The sequence below is a fragment of the Apus apus genome, chromosome 25 (genome assembly GCF_020740795.1).
Source record: "Apus apus isolate bApuApu2 chromosome 25, bApuApu2.pri.cur, whole genome shotgun sequence".
Classification (NCBI taxonomy): Eukaryota; Metazoa; Chordata; class Aves; order Apodiformes; family Apodidae; genus Apus; species Apus apus.
Genome location: NC_067306.1, coordinates 3,089,177 through 3,108,734, shown reverse-complemented (window position 1 = coordinate 3,108,734; position 19,558 = coordinate 3,089,177). Strand labels below are relative to the sequence as shown.

Genomic DNA, 19,558 nt, shown 5'->3' with positions numbered 1-19,558 from the left:
GGACAGCCAGGGCTGAGGTGCAACCTGGTGAGACATCATTGGGTTTTGAGGCATGTCTTGCTGCCCCAGGTTATTAACACAACTCACTGCAAAACCTGCATCTGGCCACTGTGCAGGGCTCCCAGTGACATCCCTCCGAGTCCCGGTAAAGGTGGAAAAGAGCTCTTGGAGAGAGAAAACATCTAAGAGCTGCTTTGCTGGCAGGGATACTTGTGCTTTGAGGGGTGAACTCAGACCTTCCTCCTAGACAACTAAGACTGAGATTGCAGCAGGTTTGGGGGCTGACTGCCCTCCCAGCCCAGCCCCACACACTGCTGGATGCACCCAAGGGCCAGACCCCACACAGGCAGCTCCCACAGAACCCCCCACATCAGCCATCACATTGGCCCACCCAGGGACAGGCCATCTAGGACTGGGATCAGAGAAGGATGCTTTGTAAGAGCATCAGACATGGCCTGTAGTGGCCAAAGGTTCCGACCTGGCCTTCAGCAGCAGTCAGTAGTAGATATTGAAGGGAAAAGTACAAGAAACAGGACTAATGTGGAGCCTTTTCCATGGTTAAATCTGCCATCTCACTTGCCTTTTTCCTCCTCCCTCCTCTTCAGGAAAGGCAAAGAGTTACTGGATCAGACACATGCAAACCAGATGGCACGTGTCCTGCTGGACCAAAGCTGCAGCACGCTGGGTTAGCCCTGCTCCAACATGCCAGAACAATGTCCACGGGTCTTCATCTCCTCTGGGAAGGTGCCAGGTGTGAGTTAAAGTGCCCACCCCACAGATCCAAGGAAACCAAACCAAAAACAGGTCAACAAAGCATGATCAGGGACACGCCAGCACCATGCAAGGGACGCAAAACCGAAGCATAAGGGACTGGCAAGTACACCAGGACACCCAGGATTAAACTGAAAAGGGAAGGAGGGGGAGGGAGAAGCAGCGGCGCCTTGTTGATCAGTTTGCAGCAAAGGTCCAGGCCATGTCCCAAGCAGCAGGATTGGAGAGGTGGCAGCAAGCTGAAGTACTGGTTCAGGCAGCCTTGTCGAGAGCAAACCACCAGCCAGGTGAGCTCAGGGCAGCAAATGTTGCACACACCTTTCAGGAGCGGGACGTGACTGATGGCCTGATCTGCCTTGGGGACACGGGGTTTCCTCTTGGGCGTCCGGCACTCTCCTGTATCTGTCACAGCCTCTTCCAAAGGAACATCCTTGTCTTCCACCTCATCTTTTAACTCAACAGGGAGTTTGGCTGCTTCTAGCAAGGGTCTAGAATCTTCTCCCTCCCTGAGCTCTGCTTCTTTCTTGGGAATGACTTCAGAAGGGGTGACCTCTGTGTCTTCTTTCCCCCCCAGTGGCTGTTTCCTCTCCCGCTGATCCTCTCCAGCTTCATGTGACTCAGTTTCAACAAGAAGTGCCTCTCCTGGTATGTCTCTGAGGACATCTTTGGTCTTGTTTTTTTCCATGGCATGTTCTTCAAGAGCTTCCTTGGCTGTTGCTGGACACAAGCCCATTTCAGGCCCTGGTGAAACATGCTGTCCCACCAAGGAAAGCACATGCTGCTCAGAAGTTTCATCAATATCACGGTCCTCATCTCTTTCCCATCCACCAGCATCTTCTTTTAAAGGAGCTCTGGTACATAAAGGAGAGTCATCTGTGCCACCTGCTCCTGCCAACCCCTCAGGGTGCACACCACGACCTAGCTCTGTTCCCAGTGCTGGATCCACACCAATGCCTTCTCTGCCTCGATGATCCCATAACTCACTGATGTCTTCAGAAGCTCTGGAGTTTTGGTACATATCCAGAGGTATTGGAATGGTGACCTCGATTTTGGTGGGAGCTGCTCTTGTAGCCTTCATTTCGTGTGACAGAAGAGGCTGCTGAAGAACCCCAGCTACCTGCTTTGTGGGTTGGCTTTCTCTTTTTACTGCATCTCCCACACGTTCCTGAGGGCCAGGCTGTAGCTGTGGAGAGCTTGGCTCCCCTGGAGTTGAAGATGCAGGATATGAAGCATGGGCAAAGAATTAGCACAGACATGGCAAAGAGTAGTCAGACATGTAATGCTGAAGAGAGACTAAAGATTTCTGCTCTCAATCTAGAGGAAAAAAGCAAGTCCCACATTGTCCCACTGAAGAGACAACTCACTTCTAGAGGGGTTTTGGCCTTGAAAGAAGCTCTGATCCCCATGGGAATCAGGAACAATGACAGCCACAGCAGGTGGGAGACCAGATTCCTTGCTGGACCTGGTCTCAGAGCTAGTTTAGCTCTAGGGGTTTTCAGAAGCCAAGAATACAACCATTTTCTGATCTAACACCACCACTGGACCACCAGTTTGCTAGGCAGTGACCACCTCTTCTTGCCTCAAGGGCCAGAACAAAACAGGTTCCACACCCTCCCCTCTTTCCCAGGCTTACAGACTCCTTCAAGTCCTCTCCTCCTTTGCAGGAGATGTCCATGCAGACCATGGCACCAGTTATATCCTCCCACAGCTCAAACCATCTCTGCCTTCTTCTCCAGAACATTCTTATTCCTGATGAGCTTGGGGAAGAGCACTTCTATGTCTTCTCTCTTTTTCCTGTATTTCAACTGTCAGTGGAGCTGATGGCCTCAGTGGAAAGGACTGCAATTAAGCCACACAGCCTTCGGACTGTGCAACCACTCAGACTCATTAGGGCTCCACCATTTGGGCAGAGAGGAAAGTGTGACATTTAAGAGCCAAAACTTAAGGTCACAGAAACACAGATCTTATTTTGGGGGGACCGTAAAAGAGAGAATTATGTTCTACTGCTGATCTCATGCATGACACAGACCTTTACAATTTCACCCAACAATTGCTGCATTAAGCCATATATTCTGGTTGAGCTGGAGCTTTTTTGTTAGAAATTCATTCAAGTGAAGTAAAGATGCACTGAGCAATGGAGAATTCATCCTGAACACACTTAAATTGCTTTAAAGTCAACTGCCCTAGTAAGAATGTGCATCTTATACTATTAACTTGTCCAGCTTCAAATATTGTTTGGTCTTTTTGAGCACTGATCAGGTGAGCTATGGAGCTAGATGAGAGAACTTCAGTACTGAGATTTCATTTGTGGCTTTGTTAGATCAACAAACAAGATCAGAAAAAGAACTGACATTTGATCAATGTTCTCCCCATTTTAACCATAATGGCTAAGTGAAAGTACCACATAAAGACCTCAGAAATGGTGGTTTAAGAGAAATCCCAAATTGGCACCTATTGACAGGCAGTATCTGAAATGTGGCCTCAAGAAGCACCTTTTATAACCACAAGGACTTGGAGGGGGGTCATGCAGTAGCCAGCAGACTGTCATGGATAATTTCTTATGGAAAATAACAACATGGAAGTGAAAAGATATCCAAGGCTCTGTGTGTGGATTGACAATCACATTTTCTTCTGAATCACAGAGAACCATTAAAAGGAAGCAGAGCATTATTACAACTCAATCCACTTTCAGAGAAGTAACAATTTACATAAGAACCTAGAAACATCCTAGGTAGGTTCTATCAGAGCTCCAGCTAGCTGTGTCCCCATATCTGACAAGTGAAAGATCCCAGGACAGTACAGAGAGGTCTTGCTAAAAATCTGATGAGAAACAGAACCAGACTGAGCACGGCAGACAGAAGAGAGAACTTCACCCCTCTCCTGCTAGCAGTCTTGATTTTTTTTTTTGTAGTTGTGCCACTATTTTAAATCCAGAAGAGTTGCTAGTCCAAGAACCACTGGACAGGCAAGCAGAGGTTTTGTTTTGTCAGTAGAGAGCAGACTGCACATAACTGTGCACATCTGTGTATGGAAGGCAAAGACAACCTGAATTCTGCCCTGAGCTGAGAAGGCAAAGACATGGATGTCTGGAAATGCACTAATACAGCCGTGAGGAGGAAAGATGCTGCCCAAGCAGCTGGAGGAATTTGTTACATCTACTGCACAGAAAACTACCTTACAAATGGGGTTTAACTAAGATTTTAACCAGCACACCGAATTAGAGAGCAATATCAAAGTGAGTTTGAACACCTAAGTCAAAGCACTGGGTGCTTTGGGAAAATCCCACCCTGAAGTTTTCAGTCAAGTCTGAACTGAGCAGGGTCAGGAGAAGCTTTCCAGATAGCCAGGATGTTCCTGGATCATTTCTTGACTCCTCTGAGCTGACACACAATCAAAAAATGCTCACTGCCCACTGTAGCTGGCTTTGCCAGTCACATTCCCTAGGACTGGGGTGAGAAAAAAACACCACCCTTCCTGTTAAAGTCAGATCACCAGTGAGTAGGTTTGAGACATTTCAAGCTAGAAAGATACACAGTAATTGGAGAAACAATTCACTTCTCCCATGTGTGACATGCAGGGTCCAAAACTGACTGTTCAATGCTGAGCAGTTCCTCCTGGCTGTCTGCTGGCTCTGTGACTCCTTTTCCAGCCTGGAGGACACCCTGGTTTGCAAGTGGACAAACAAGCACCAGGGCTTCAGCCAACCAAGAGAAATTTGGTGCATGGAAAGCTGCAGTTCCCTGAAATGAGTATGTTGGAACATTCAAAGCATGTATGACCCTCCCCTGTCAGGAACAGGGAGAACTGTACAACTGCTCATACAGTGCAGAGCATCTGCACTCCAGAAGAAGATTCTCAAGCCACCAGCAAACCAGCCACATGTGTGGGCAGCAGTGAGAGATGATTCACTAACCTTGAGCATCTCCTGCAGCATGGTCCTCCAGGTTGGGGGTGGCTCCTATGCCTGCCTCTTCAGCTGGTCCCAGAGGAGGGAAAGAATGGGAAAAACATGATCAAAACAACAATTAAGTTTAAGTGTGTGTCTGGAGAATTAATCAACCTCCCTGCTGATGCTGCCCATCAGTGCTGTATGATGAGCAAGGCAGTATCAGAAAGGAAATCAACCCATGGATGGATCTTAGTGAGATTTATTGAGCTTGTGCTGGAGTGATTCACCAACTCACACATCCTGGGTGGCAGGTTAGTACAAGCTCCTTCAGGCAGAGGTGCAGAAAACAGGCTATTAAGGAGCAAGGAAGCTTGTGCATTTATATCCCCTCTTCTACTCCCACCTAGCAGCATGTGAATGCCTGACTCTTACCTGAGTTAAGACACCAGGAAAGTGTCTACTACCTTGCTTCCTGTGATGACCTCTGCCAGGGCTACTTGACAGCAGCAAATCCAAGTGTGTCTGATACAAATCTGACACTTCAGGAATATTGGTTCCTTGGAGAAGCACAAGTTTCTTCACAACATTTACAGTTTGTCTCTTTTCCAATTTATTACATGAGTACTTTTAACTGGCTTAATCAACTATCCTTGTATATCACAGTTCTATAGGCAAACTAGGACCTTCTCTGTTTTCTCCATTTTTTCCAGAGTTCATGACACATTGCTTCTTCCTAGCTCCCTGGTACAGTCTGATCCAGAACCAGAGACTGCTCATCCTTGCTAGCAGGGGAGAAACTGCATTTCAGCCCAGGGCTCCACCAGCAGCCTGGGAACTGGACACGGGATACACAGTCTGACTGCCTGAGGGAGCCTGGGCTTGCTTCAGTGTTTGGACATTGGCAAGAGCCCATTTCCACCCATTACCCTCCTCAGGTCCTGCCTGATGCATCTTTGAAAAGCTAGTGGTTACCACACAGGGGACACATACTCACTTTTCAGATACAGACCTGACTCTCCCAGGAGCTTCTGCTCTCCTGCACTGCTGCAGCTCACTCCCTTCTCACTCTCTACCTCTGAAAGAACACCATCCCTGGCTGGAAAACCAGGCCCAGATGCAGTGATTCCCCACAGAACACTCGGGCTAAATTAGCCACTTCACTTCCTCTGCATTATCCTTAAAACCCACCAGCAGCCAAAGCACTGCTGCAGTGGCCTGGTTTCACCTGCCACTTTGGAGACAACTGCAGGGGCTGGGCTTGAGTCAGAGCACCAGTGAGACAAGCAGCAAGGTCCTCTGGTGACCACCTCACCTCACCAGCAACATGGGGCTGCTGGCAGAGGGACAGAGATGACCGGAATCTGCAGGAGACAGGAGGTGAAGCCACCACAGGGACACCAGATAGAAAGATTGTTAGATGTGGAGCTGAGGAAAAGAGAAGAAAAGGCTGCGAGTTTCTCCAAGGATGGAGAAGGCAAGAGGACAATTGTAAGCTAGGAATTATTTCTGCAGGCCATGGAGAAGAAAGAAGCAGGCATCAGGAGCAAAGCATGCCTGTGAGAGGCTTGGCAGTGTTCTTTTTAAGCACTAGCCAGTCCAGCTCCCTGCCCTGTCTGCATCAAGAGATGAAACTGCACCTTAGTCTCCCTCACCTGTGGTTCCTTCTGGGATCTCCCCGTGTTGTTCGACACCACCCTGATCCTCGTGGTCTCCTTCCTCCACTAAAGGTGCTGTGGCATCTGAAAAACAATGCAGCTTTCACACAGCCATCAAGTGGCAAAGCCCTGTGGATGCCAGGACGTGCCTGAAGGACTTCTTGCTCAAAAAAGCAGCTGACTCCCTCCCATGAGCCAGTGCTTGTGGAGGGAAACAACCAAGTGTGACACAGCAAAGCCAGGACCACGGGGACAATGAGCTGTCTCCTCTGTCACACACATCTCCAGCATATTCCTTATGCAGCTGGAGGCTTTACCATAAACACTGTCTGAAAATACAAAGCTGAAGACAGTCACTGGTGCCTGATCTGCACAGGAACATCATTGGTCTGGAGCAGGAAGGAACAGCTCCCATGGGATACCTTCACAAACCATCCAAGCACTGTGACTGTGCCACACTCTGGGCAGCTCTGAGACAGACCTGTCTCTACCTACTAGAGGGATGTCCCAATGACAAGTCCCAGTCCAACTGGAATGAGGGACAACATCCTAGTCTGCACTAGCCAGGTTTTATGGACTGTCTTCTTGAGCCACATTCCCAGGAACAGAGCAGCTTCACCAAGAATCAGTTGGCCCACACCTCCAGCAGGACAGGGCTGGAACTGGTCAGCATCTCTGTCCATCTTCCTTTTAGATGAATTTTGCAGACTAATGCCTTTACCTGAAGTCTCCAAGGGGCAGATATTTGGGATTAAAACCTCCAGAGGAACACAAAAAGTGCAGTTTATTAAAACAGTGAACACATCTCCAGACCACTTTGGAATTAGGTTTTTTCTACAAACATGGCACTCAGATAACACCCTGGAGCAGCACAGATGTGTCCTGAGTCCTACCAATATAACCTTCACATCAGCACAAAGTTTTGTTTTGTGTATAGACTCTGGCCCCCCCATCATTCCAGCACGAATCACACTGTACTAATGAACACGTAAATACAGAGGGGGCAGAGATATTAGGTAGAGCTAACCCTGGAAGCAAACACAGCCACCAGGACATGCTGCCAGTATCTTGGAGGAGCACAACACTGCAGACCTCTGGCCCTGGGAGCAAACAATGTGGGGTTGCTCCCAGCTCCCCAGAGCTAACAGGAGCTCATGGTCACTGTGTAAAAAGTCTTCAGGAAACAAACCAAAGGCAACTTCCTGAACTATAATTAAAATTTCACCTTCTCTTGCCTTCCAACCCACTCTCCACCTTTAAAACTCATCATCTCATGCTGCAGTGGCAAACATTGCTTGTGATGAGACTAGTGAAGACCATTTGTCCAAGAGTGTAGACACTCCCCCTGAGAAACCCCTCCAGACCACGGCACGGCGAGTCTTTTGGCAAGGTTTACCACGACCCCATCCATCATGGTCTCAAAGCAGTAAGTCAAAGAGCTCCCACCTTCCGTAGTTGGGGTGCTCTTAGCGTCAGATGTTTCAGAAACAGGCTCATCTGATCCATCATCGACTGGAATCTGAAGGGGATAGCCTGGAAAACATTCAAATACTTAGAACAAGTCCTTGGCTACAAATTAGGGCCTGTGCATTATGAAGTCTGATTGCTCAGATCCACAGCAGCAAGAAACTGTGACTGGGGAGTCTAAAACTCCTGAACTAATAAGCAAGCAAAGCGTGAAAATGCCAACCAAAAGCACCAGTGTCACCACCAAAAGGAAAGAGCAGAAACCCACCAGCAAAAGAAAAGCCCAGTGAACTGTACAGCTAGAGACAGAAAAGCATGACACAAGCAGGAAAGGAGATCTTAGCAACAAAAGCAGAAAAGATGCACAACTTTGGAGTCACTGTTGCCCTCTCTGCCATTTCTGGAGCCATTAGCCTCCCTCCCAGGGCAGGCTGCTGAACACTCCCACAATGTGTTCACCCTCATCACTGCAAACCACAAGTCTCTGTGAAGGGCTTGATGCAGAACACAAGACTGTGCCAAGACTTGGTTGCAAAAGTCATCTTTTGGAAGAGCAGGGAAAGAGGCCCAAGTCTCCTCTGTGCAAGGAGTGTGAGCAAATCAAATAATGAGAACTGAAGAAAATGACTTGGAAAAGAAGATTCAAGCTAACACAAGCAAAATCCCTGGGAACCTGTGATGTGCAAAGCTGAAGCTACAAGCTGAGAGGAGCTGTCAGACTGAAATGCATTACAGAACCCAGCATGAATGGATGCTATGGATCCTCTCCAAGACAGAGACAATCCATTTATCTGGTGTAAGCTGTGTCCAAAGCACCTCAAGAAAAGAAAATTAAGATGATGTTTAGATGGAGCATAGCCAGGAGTGAGTCCCACCAGGTTTGCTGGTGTGATATGGGTTTCCAATCCCAATTGTGGCGCATGGTGGAATGTGAAAGGAAAGGCTTCTTGAGAAATGCAGGTCTAAAATAAGAGGCAAAAGACTCTTGCATGGCCCCTGCTCTCAGAGCTCTCTGACCAGTTCCCCCCCCTCTCCCTGTGCAGGTGAGAAAAGCAGGCAGCAAGCAGCATCCTTGAGCTGTGTCTCCAAATAAAAGCAGTGCTGTATTTTTATAGCAAACTAAAGAGTGAGCACAGAAACACAAATTTGCAAAGCTGCAGCAGTAAGATCATCACTAGTCCCTGGACTCTGGTTGTTGTTCTCCTCCTGCTGGGCAATGATATCCAAGAGCAGCATTTTCCTATGACTGAACATCACAGCATCTTGTGGTCTCCCCACTGTCCACTGGCTGCAGACACCTGATCCACAGGAACCTTCCAGACACACGCACCAGCTCCTCCTGCTCATCCCCAAGGACACCTGGCTGGCCTTGCTCTCCTCACTTCAGTCATTCCCTCAGCAGTGGGCAAGGCAGGTCCTTTCCCCCATCTCCTCCTGGAGCTGCTCACCTGATGGGATGTGCTTCTCCTGGCTGGCTGCGTGATCCTCCATCATGGTGACGTCCTGCCGCTGCTCCACCGTCTCTCAGCAAAGGTACCTGGAGAGGAGAGGGAAAACAAACACCCCTCAGGCAAAACCTGACCAAACACACCTTCACCTGGTGAGTTCCCGTCTACTGCTCCACCAGACACGTTTGGTTTGTGAACCAATTTCCAGGAGCATTAAACATCCTGTTGGAAGCCATCAGCCAACAACAACCAACCACCGTTTCAGCCACTGTAAGAAGATACCTCCTTTGTTCTATTTTCCTGATGAGCCCTGAAATAACACCATTGTGCTTGAGGAAATTCTCAGCTTAAGGTACATGTTACACATTGGGCTTCACACCAGTGCTGAAATACTCCCTGGAGCATCTAATGCTGGTGCTTCCAAATCCAGCAGGAGCGCGTTTTGTGGTCATCCAGTAGAGGAGGACAGTGGAAAGGGAGTGCCTTGTCACCAAAGAGAAGATCTAATCATTCCTGCAGAAGCAAAAGCATCTGCCAGGCACTGCATCCATCACAATATGAACACGGGCAACTTCTGCCCAGCTGCAGTATCAAATTCCACAGAATTTAAGACGTCCTAAGCAAAATGACCATGCTGGTGCACACAGGACACTGCCCAGGTAGTTTGGTCCCAGGTGATCACCAAGAGCCCACACAGTGCAGAGGTACTTCTGCTGCACATTCCAAACCCTGCACTTGCCAGTTTAATCTGTCTGCTGGCAAGGTGTGATGCTGCTGCAGGAAGGGATGCCTTCTGCCCCTGTGGATACACCCAGCAGGGCCACACAGCTATAATGATACACCTATCATCTGAAAAGCAACCCAGAAGTGATACATCAGTAAACCAGGACTCTGCAGAGATGGATTTGGAGCAGGGACTCCCTGGGCTAAGCACAGTAAACAGGTCTGTACACTGGAGTGGAAGTAGAAAGGTGCTAAAATTCAGTTATTTTTCTAATGTGCATCTCAGTGCAAAAGGAAATGAAATCACTGACAAACATCATCCGCTTCTGCGAAGCAAGGACCATGTTTCTCCTTATTCTCCTTGCTGGTTGGACAGACATTGCTTTTAGTTGACTTCCTAATAGCTGATATAATTACAGCCATTGGCAGTGATTAATCACTAGCTATTAGTGCAATCACACACTTGCCATGACCATCAGGAGCCACTGAATCCAGCAATGAAGCTCAGGTTACCAGCAGCAAGGAAGGAAATGCATGTGGTTTTGTTTGCTGGCAATAAACTAACTGGATATATGGAACTAGGCAAGAGAAACTGATGTTGGTAACCAGATCTCTCACCCAGCGTGTTTTAAGCCTTAGCAAGATGACTATGCAATTTAACTTCTTACTTAGACAGCTACAAAATCATTTGACAGAACTGTACCAAGTCAGGTCAAGAACCTGTCCTGAAAGGAAATCACCTGTAAAAACGGAGGGATGAAATAGGAAAGAATGAAGTACCTAATTTTTTCAAAAATAAAATGGTGGGCTCTTTCACATGGACATATGGCTGCCCTCCTCCAGAGATCAAAAGATCACATTGATTATATCCTGGTCTCATCTGGCCACCCCTTGGTTTTATTTACAGGTCTACTTAGCATCCAAATACTGAAATACAATGTTAACCCAGTGTACAGGGCACAAAAGCAACTTGGGCACAAATACAAGTGTAAAATGACACAAAAATGTGCTGCACTTGCATGTGTGTCCACCTACAGAAGTGACCTCTGCCTCAAAGGCACACACGGCTCTGGGTACAGTTCTCCTCATACACTGCCCTGTCAGTAGGAAAAGGTGGATGAGAGCAGCAGTTCCTACCCCACTCACAGCTGCTGGTCCCTAACAGGCTCACTTCACTAAAGATCTATAGATTTTAGCATCTCTGCTTCCCAACTGCAGACCCAGAGGCAAACTACTCACAAATCTCTTGCGCCGGATTTAAATTAGGCTGTTTCTTTATTTTGCCTCCTTTTCTCTCTTCCTCCCATCTGATTTTTTGGAGAAGAGCAATTAGTGTCTCCCCCAGTCTCCCTGGAAAGATACATTTTTGTATCTTTCTTGCCTCTGGACAAGAATTTCCTAGGACACCATCCAGGGAGGACTCCTGGCTTGACAGCTAGTGAGCTCACACACCCCACCAGAGGCTCATCTGCGGGTTCCAAGGACAGGATCTGACAGAGCCAAAGATCTTCCACGTTTCCTCTGAACAGAGCACTTAGCATCTGTGCAGCCCTGGCACAGCAGCAGCCAGCCATGATTCAGCAAAGGCTGCTGGAGCTGCTGACAGGCTCACGGGGCTGCCAGCTCACAGATCTGTCACCCTGCTTCCCACCGACCTGCCACAGCTGGGGCTTCTCAGCACAAAGCAAGGCCAGGGGTTTCAGAGAAGGTGACAATCCTGCTGTCTGTCCAGGCTTTGCAAGAAGGACTTGAATACTGTGCTGCTCACAGCTGGGCAGAGACAGCCCCTGCTCCCACTGAGCTCCACGTGTGGCAGGATTCAGCCACCTCAGAGCTGAAGGACTGGAGATGGGCTGGGGAGGATGGAGTCATTAATTTTTCAGAGACAAGAGAGAAAGAGCTGCATTTTCTCTTACAAGGAAAAAAGCACCACCAAAAGCCACAAAGATCCAGCAAAAAAAACAACTGAGACCCTGAGAGCATCTGAAACCTGGCTGCCGCTCACAAAACACCCTGGATGCCCACTGATTTGGACAGAGAGGTTTTGGGGGGCTGATGCAGGGTTTGCTGTGGAGAGCAGAAGCATCTCCCAGCAGATGAAGCACCATGTCCTCCTGCCATGTCTGCAGCTCAACTGGCAGAGGAGCAGAATCACTTCACCTGAGCCACCCTGTGCAGCAGTTACGGGTGGAGAAGAACGAAAACTCCTCAAACTGTCATGAGCCAAGGGGCAGGGAAGGGGGTCCAGCTCCTGCCTGGTTCCCACAGCACCTTGCTTTGAGCTGAAGAAATGCCCACTCAACAGATGCCTCCCTCACAAGCCCTGCCCCTCCTGTGCAGCTCATGGAGCATTTCCTACAGCTCCCCCACCAAGGCCTGGCAGGGATCTAAACCCATTACAACAAGGCTGATGAAATTTCATCAGCACCAGATAAGCAAATAAATAACATTAAGTGCACAAAGAGATTTGATGGGTAAGTACAAGTGAGCCATCATCACCATTATCTCTAAGCTGCAAAGCTCTCCCAACAGAATGTGAAATAGGCCATATAATCATACAGTCCTATTTACCAGGAATGTCCTCTATAAAGACATTTTATGCCTCTCCAATGGATGCTGAACTTCGTTCTCTCCCTTCTTTCCTTTTCATCCATCATGGATGTCAGCTAAAAGCTCTGCTCAGTCAGCACATGGTTTTGGGATACATCTGTCCAGCTGAAACCAAGAAGGAAACCTGAATTGCCTACATGCAAACCCCTTTTTATTCTAGTTGATAAGTCTCAGCTTTGCTTCAGGTTTTCACTCAGGTAATGAATTCATGTGACTACAGAGAATTTAAACCTTATTAAAACTGCATCGTTTAGATTAGACTTTTTAAACAAAGATGGTCTGAAAACTGCACGTTGGAAAAACTACTTTAAATTTTGAAATAAGCCTATAGTGACAATCCTTTTTGTTTTTCAAGTGGCAGAAAGTGAAATCCCTCTTAGGGAAAAACATAACATTAAGGGGAAAAAAATGTTCTAAAAAAGTCTAAAACCAGGCCCACATTGAAGCAATGGTTCAGTAATGAGTAATTACAGCAAGGGTAGCTGCACCAAGATAAACTTTGGTACCACCCTCTACGTGACAGATAAAGCACAAACCCTCCTAAGGATCTTATCCATTTCCAGCAGAACTATTCTTGCTAACCAGGGACACTATCTAAAAAGCAACAGCCTATCCCATAATTAACAGCTCCTCCAAACCTCCCGTTTTTCAAACCCCCAGCTCACCCTGCCAGAGCAGAGCTGTATCAAGGCTCTGTGAGCTGTACAACACAAGAGGGGGAAAGTTTTTATTTACAGGAGCAGGAGAAACAGGCTGATTTCATAGAATCCCAGACTGGTTTGGGTTGGAAGGGACCTTAGAGATCATCTAGATCCAACCCCCTGCATGGGCAGGGACACCTCCCACCAGCCCAGGTTGCTCCAAGCCCCATCCAACCTGCCCGTCAACACTGCCAGGGATGGGGCAGCCACAGCTTCCCTGGGCAACCTGGGCCAGGGTCTCACCACCTGCACAGGGAAGAATTTCTTCCTAATGTCTCACCTTAATCTCCCCTCTGCCAGTTTAATGCCATTTCCCCTTGTCCTATCAGTCCACGTCCTTATAAAATGTCCCTCTCCAGCTTCCCTGTAGAAATCTGTAGATGCCTGACGATGCAGGCTCAGCTCACCAGTACCTCTGGTGTTTGCTCTGTATGTGCAACCTAGTCAGGGCCCTGGGCACAAATCCCCTTTGTCCAGGATGTGGGTTTAACTGCTGAGAGCTCAGGCAGCTCCTGCCACCAAACACCACTGCTTTGCCATTTGCAGTAGTGTTAAGATGAGACCCAGGCTGGCACACAGCATATTTCACTCCCAGGCTTAGAGATGCTTTCTCAATGATTAAGGATTATTAAACAGTGGCCTCCAAACCCCCAGCTGCTTTTCAGAGCTGAATATTGCCATCCCCACTCTCAGAGGTGCAGATATTCCAATTGGCTGTAACCAGGGTGGGCTGGAGGTATCTGCAGATCCATGGGTGGAGCAGAGAGAGTGCAGCTCCAGTGGCACATGAAGACCCAGGCAGCTCAGCTCAACATTGTGGTAACGAGGAGCAACGCTCACAGCATTTGAACAGCGTTTCATGGCTGAAACTAGCCCCAGAACAGTCCCTGCAGGCCTGTGCTGCACAAAATGTTAGGGGCTAAAAGCCAGAAGAGCAATTAACATCCCAAAGGGCTCAGAGCATGCAGGACCACACATCCAGAAAGAAAAAACCTTAATTGAAATGATGCAAACCCTTAACAGCCATTGACAGCACTGAAGTTTAGGTCAGGAAGTAAAAGCTATGAGTCAGCTCAAGGTACACAAGACATTTAAAGAGGAAAAAATTAATTTTCCTTGTGGAGTTTGGCAAAGATACTGAACGCAATATCACTCCTCTCACAGGAGGTTGCAGAGACCTGACAGTAAAGCCTATCAGCTTTATGTGACAATTCCCACATGGCCTGCAAAACCACTCAAGGGTCCAGTGCGGTTTTGTCCATCATCCACAAGGGTCTTCGTGCCAGCCTGTGGCCAGCCTGACCTTGCTTCCTCTGCAACATCCTGAGTGGAGACACCAGAGCCACCACCTCCCTGACACCATCCCACATTCATGCCCAGCAGAACTGAGGCAGAAGTTCAAGCATTGCTCTTCTTCCACCGCCTATCCTGAAAAATTATTTTCTAAATAGTTTGTCAGGCTTGAAGGCATCAATAAAATGGTTTGGTCTGGTGTGGCAGCAGAGATAAAAGCTGGGGGGTACTGTGGAGAGTAAAGCCAAAACTGCTCAATTCATGGCAATCCCCCACCCCTGCACAACCCACACACCTGAAAACTGGTCCCAACGAAACAAGCACTGCAGCCTTGCTCCAAGGCCAACTGTAACAAGGGCTAAAAATACTATTTCACAAAGAAATGGCCACAGTCTACAAAAAAGAGGATTAAAAAAGAAAATTAAATCAATACATGAACAAAATACATGAGAAGTTCCCAGCTAGAACACATTTAAGGCCTGTTCATAGGCCATAAACCAGCTGGGGGGGATGGAAAGAAACTTCCCCTGTAGAGCAGCACATTCCTCCTGCTGGGTGAGCCCTCTGTGCTGCAGGAAGCCACATGGCACATAGAGCCCCAGGCCCAGCCTGCAGCAGCAATTCCTGCACAGCCAGCTAACAGGCATCCTGAATGCTTTCCTGGAGCACAGTCAGGACACACCAACACCAGCACCAAGGCCCAGCAGAGCCCTCATTCTGCTGCTGCTCAGGGTAACCACCAGCAAACACACAAAGCCACCAGCACTCTCTGCCTGGGAAGATTTAGAGCCCAAATTAAGTCAGGCAGCCTGAAGTCTTAATCCCTCAGCAAAAGGTTTCTCGGCAATGAAAGGTAAAGAAAGCTAGAGCTGAAAAAAAACGTAGCCTATTGAGAGTGGCCCAGTGGCAGAGGGGGAAGAAGGCAGATGCTGGGCCCACACAGCTGTGCTTCGGCAGCACTCAGCCTTGCATAATCTGTGCCAGACAACATCATTAGTGCTGCCACAAAAGAGCACAAAATCGTGTCCCCACAACCCTTCTGGTGCCAGGAGATGAGTGCTCCCACAATGCCCGGCCAGGAAGAGTGGGTCAGCAGCTGCACCCCACTCACCCGTGGGCCCAGCAGCACACAGGGCTACAACTGCAGCCCAGGGATGGACAGGACACAATCCCACAGCCGCTGTTTCTCCACAGCTGTGGAATTATCCCCGATCACAGAGGAAGAGGGAGTCTCAGCAATTCAAACTGCGCAGCTCCAGGGATCACGAGGCTGGGAACTAATGGCTCAATTTCCATACGCTCAAATCCCAAAATAAACCAGGCGTTGGAAGATCTGTTTGCAGCTGGGTGTGGGGGTTACCAGCCACACACTGGTAAGAAAACAGAGGAACATGAAAATTCAGCAGAAGGTGAGTGCAATGCTTTGAGAGCTGAGTTTGCACACTCGTGCTCGTGGCTGGGTCTAACCAAGCAGCTCCATCTTTCACACCAGCCACAAAATGTACAAGAAATCATAGAATCATAACACAGAATCATGGCACGGTTTGGGTTGGAAGGGACCTTAAAGAGCAGCCAGTCCCACCCCCTGCATGGGCAGGGACACCTCCCACCGGCCCAGGTTGCTCCAAGCCCCATCCAACCTGCCCGTCAACACTGCCAGGGACAGGGCAGCCACAGCTTCTCTGGGCAACCTGTTCCAATGTCTCACCACCTGCACAGGGAAGAATTTCTTCCTAACGTCTCACCTTAATCTCCCCTCTTCCAGTTTTAATCCATTACCCCTTGTCCTCTCACTACAAGTCCTTCTAAAATGTCCCTCCCCAGCTCTCCTGTAGCCCCCTCAGGTACTGGAAATCTGCTACAAGGTCTCCCTGGAGCCTCTTCTTCTCCAGGCTGAACAATCACCCAGCTCATTTCCAGGCAAGGGCAGATTAAAGACTCCAGATTAAAGACTCCCCGATACTGTGTCTTGTGCTCAGCTGCAGCAGCATCTTCCTTCTCTGTTATTTAATCAGTAAGGGCAGCAAGCACCCACTCTTGTTACCTGAACAGGAAAATTCAAACATACATCAGCCAAATGTTACCTCTGAAAGATGATCAAACACAAACAGGATTTTGAAAAAAGCATCATTCCATCTTAATTAAAAAGGAGTGACAGCCCTGTGAAATAACAGCAGCCTGAAAGGCTGTTCATTATTTATAAGTAACTTCCTTTTCATGTCCTTTGTGTACTTATCCAAGTACTGTTTTTCCAAGAAGCTGACAGAGGAAGGAATATCAATGGTGATGTCATTAACGGCAGGCACTGCCTAATACGCAGTGAGCTGAGAAATTACCTGGAGTTTCAAGTTATCTAATCAAGATGCTAGAAAAACTTTCTTCAGGTTCAAAGACAAATGCCTCTTAAACCAACAGGAGGGAGTTGCCAAAAAAATAGCCTAAAAAATTCTTCTTTCTTCATTTTTTCCATGTTATAGTTTAAATGATTCCTTGGGAGCCTGGAACTTTTGACATCAATTCCCTGGGGGTAAAACTCCTTCCATGAAGATGTGAGATGGGTTTGGGTTCATAGCAGAACAGCTTTGAGGCACAGGAGCCCGAACACAGCAAGGCAGGTCACATTGGCTTCTTGCACTCCTGTGTGAGACCTGAAGGTTCCTGAGGCCAGGCAGCAAACAACTCCCACACCAGTTAGTGACATATGACCCAGCCTGGAAAGTAGATGGGGAAATGAGAGAGGGGTAACACTGAGGGCTAAGAAGCCCCAAGCAATGAGATGCCATGATTCTGAAAAAACAGCACCAAAAAGGAATGAAAAAGCTGGACTTAAAGACACAAGAGCTCAAGGAACTGTTTGTAAACAGCCCTTACAAATCTAACCTCTCCACAGCCAAGAGCTCTATGAGCTAACTGTGGGTGACCAGCTGGCAAAGGTCTCCAGGGCATGCTCATGGCTAGAGAAAAGCCAAGTGATACTCACGTGCTGACAAGTTCCTCAGCATTGTTGAGAATTAAACTAACAGAATTTGCCATCTCAAATCAGCTTAGGCCCAGTTCAGCAGCTGCCTCCAAGCAGGGTGGCAATTAGGAGACCAGATTATCCAGGCACACAACTCCAGCCCACGGCCTGAGCTGCAAGAGTAGCTGGGCTCAGGAGATGAGAAATGCTTCTATCTGCATCTCACTGTTCTGCCCAAATAAAAGGGCACCACAAATGTGGTGCACAAGGCTGTGCACAAATGCACAAGACTGTGCTGGGAGTCTCCTGAGGCAACACACACAAGTGTTTTGCAATCTGGAAATATTAACCCAGCTTTCTGGGTGCATGTACAGGAGGGCATTTCAGGGCAACCACTGTCTGGGGGGCAGGGGGGTCAGCTCTCCAGATCACCCTTCTCATTCCATGCTACAATGCCAAGATCAGGCTGTCTCTAAGTCCACTAACTTTAGCCAGACTAAAGCTCTGATCAGCAGGGCTTACACAGCAGCAAAAAAGGAAGCAACAGTGGTTTTAAAGCTTGCCCTGTCTGTTCAGCAGGCTCTTCAGGAATAGAAGGAAGAGAAGCCACTTTGGCAGGGATTTACAAGGCTCCCTTTGGATTTCTTCCCAGCCCCCTGCTAGAGTATCTTGCAGTCATGCATTTCACAGAGCCACAAGATGGTCTATGGGTAGATACCTTCCTCCCTCAAAATCCTGCTTGCTTGGGAAGCCTTTAAGCAGTTGAACACAGAGCGGATCAAAGAGAAGGTGGGAGATCTTATTTACCAGCTAATTCTCTTTGACTCTTCCCATCCCAGGCTCAGCCCAACTCGCTGGAAATCAGAGCATCTTCCCTGCTGCTGCAGGTTTTAAGGCAGGCTCAGCAGCCTTCAGGTTTGTACCAGTCATTATTTACTTAACAGAAGATGGTAGAAGCATAGTATTTCCCTGCACTGCCTTTCAAAGGCTGTGATGCATGCTGAGATGAAGCTGAATTCCTCTGCCTAGCAAAGAGGTAAAATCCTCACACAGTCCCACCAGTTGCTGGGGGAGCTGCTCCCCTGGTCTACCCATTCCCACCAAAAATAATCCAGCAGGGAAGGAAAAACAGCACACAGGTCAGCGTGTTCTTAGCGTGGTACCTTCCAGCACTAGCAGAAAAGTACAACTAATGTGTGCCTGGATGGGGAGAGGGAAAAGAGGAAAGCTCCCAAAAATGCTGCTGGAGTCTTCATGAATCAGGACAGTTGATGGCACCACAGTGTTCTGTCCCATCAAAAGTCTCCTTCACCTTGGCTGAAATATTACGCTGTGAAGAGGAAGAAATTGCATTGCTGAGAGACTGCACTGCCTGAAGAAAGACCAACAGATCCATGCCCACTGATGGCTGCTGCACTCCCCTCTGTTGCTCCCATGGAACAATTACTAAGGATGTTCCCATGATAAGCAGCCAGGAAGGTCCCTGTCACATGGCAGTTGGTGGTGAAGGAGCCTGGCAGGGCTCATCTGGTCTGTGGCCACTTGCAATCTACCACAAGCAGGACGATTAGCATGGCCAGCAGCTTCTCATGGTTATCACAATTTTCTTCATTACTACAAGGTCAGAAACAAACTGACAGGACTTATTTCATGCTCCAATGGGTACCACAACACATCCCAGGGCACGGAAAGGCTGACAGACACAGGATCACCCCCATTTCCCTGAGCACAGACAATTTGGGAGGGCACTGAGCACTGTCATGCCCCTCTTGGGTTCCAAGAGCTCCTGAAATGCAATTCTATCACTCAAAGAGCTGAAAATTACCCCCAAACTCACTCTTTATTAGCCAGACAGCAAACACCCCCAAAGAGAGTGTTAGAACACCCATGCTGGTTGATGAGGCAGGGTGGAGCTGAGCTCTCAGGCACTCATTCCGCCCAGCAAGTGAGTGATGTGATGATGTGCCAGATGCAGGTGTTTCCAGCAGGCTACTGAACAGCCACTCCTTGCAAGCAGCTCTGCTCCTCATCCTCACCTGAGC

At 48.3% G+C, this 19,558-nt stretch overlaps 1 protein-coding gene across 23 annotated transcripts in view; it reads right to left on the bottom strand.

The window, feature by feature from the left end:
• The window catches only part of MAPT (microtubule associated protein tau), a 60,136-nt gene that overhangs the window by 19,190 nt on the left and 21,388 nt on the right, over nucleotides 1-19,558 (bottom strand). For 13 of the 23 annotated variants that reach the window (XM_051640335.1, XM_051640333.1, XM_051640339.1 and 10 more), the window contains 5 exons: nucleotides 9,231-9,319; nucleotides 7,762-7,848; nucleotides 6,313-6,399; nucleotides 4,685-4,747; nucleotides 1,090-1,974 (listed from right to left, as the gene is read on the bottom strand). In XM_051640335.1, coding sequence (XP_051496295.1) covers nucleotides 1,090-1,974; nucleotides 4,685-4,747; nucleotides 6,313-6,399; nucleotides 7,762-7,848; nucleotides 9,231-9,276 — 1,168 coding nt within the window. In that variant the 5' untranslated portion in view covers nucleotides 9,277-9,319. The remainder of the gene's footprint in view (nucleotides 1-1,089; nucleotides 1,975-4,684; nucleotides 4,748-6,312; nucleotides 6,400-7,761; nucleotides 7,849-9,230; nucleotides 9,320-19,558) is intronic. The other 10 variants (XM_051640350.1, XM_051640351.1, XM_051640354.1 and 7 more) reach the window with 4 other exon arrangements.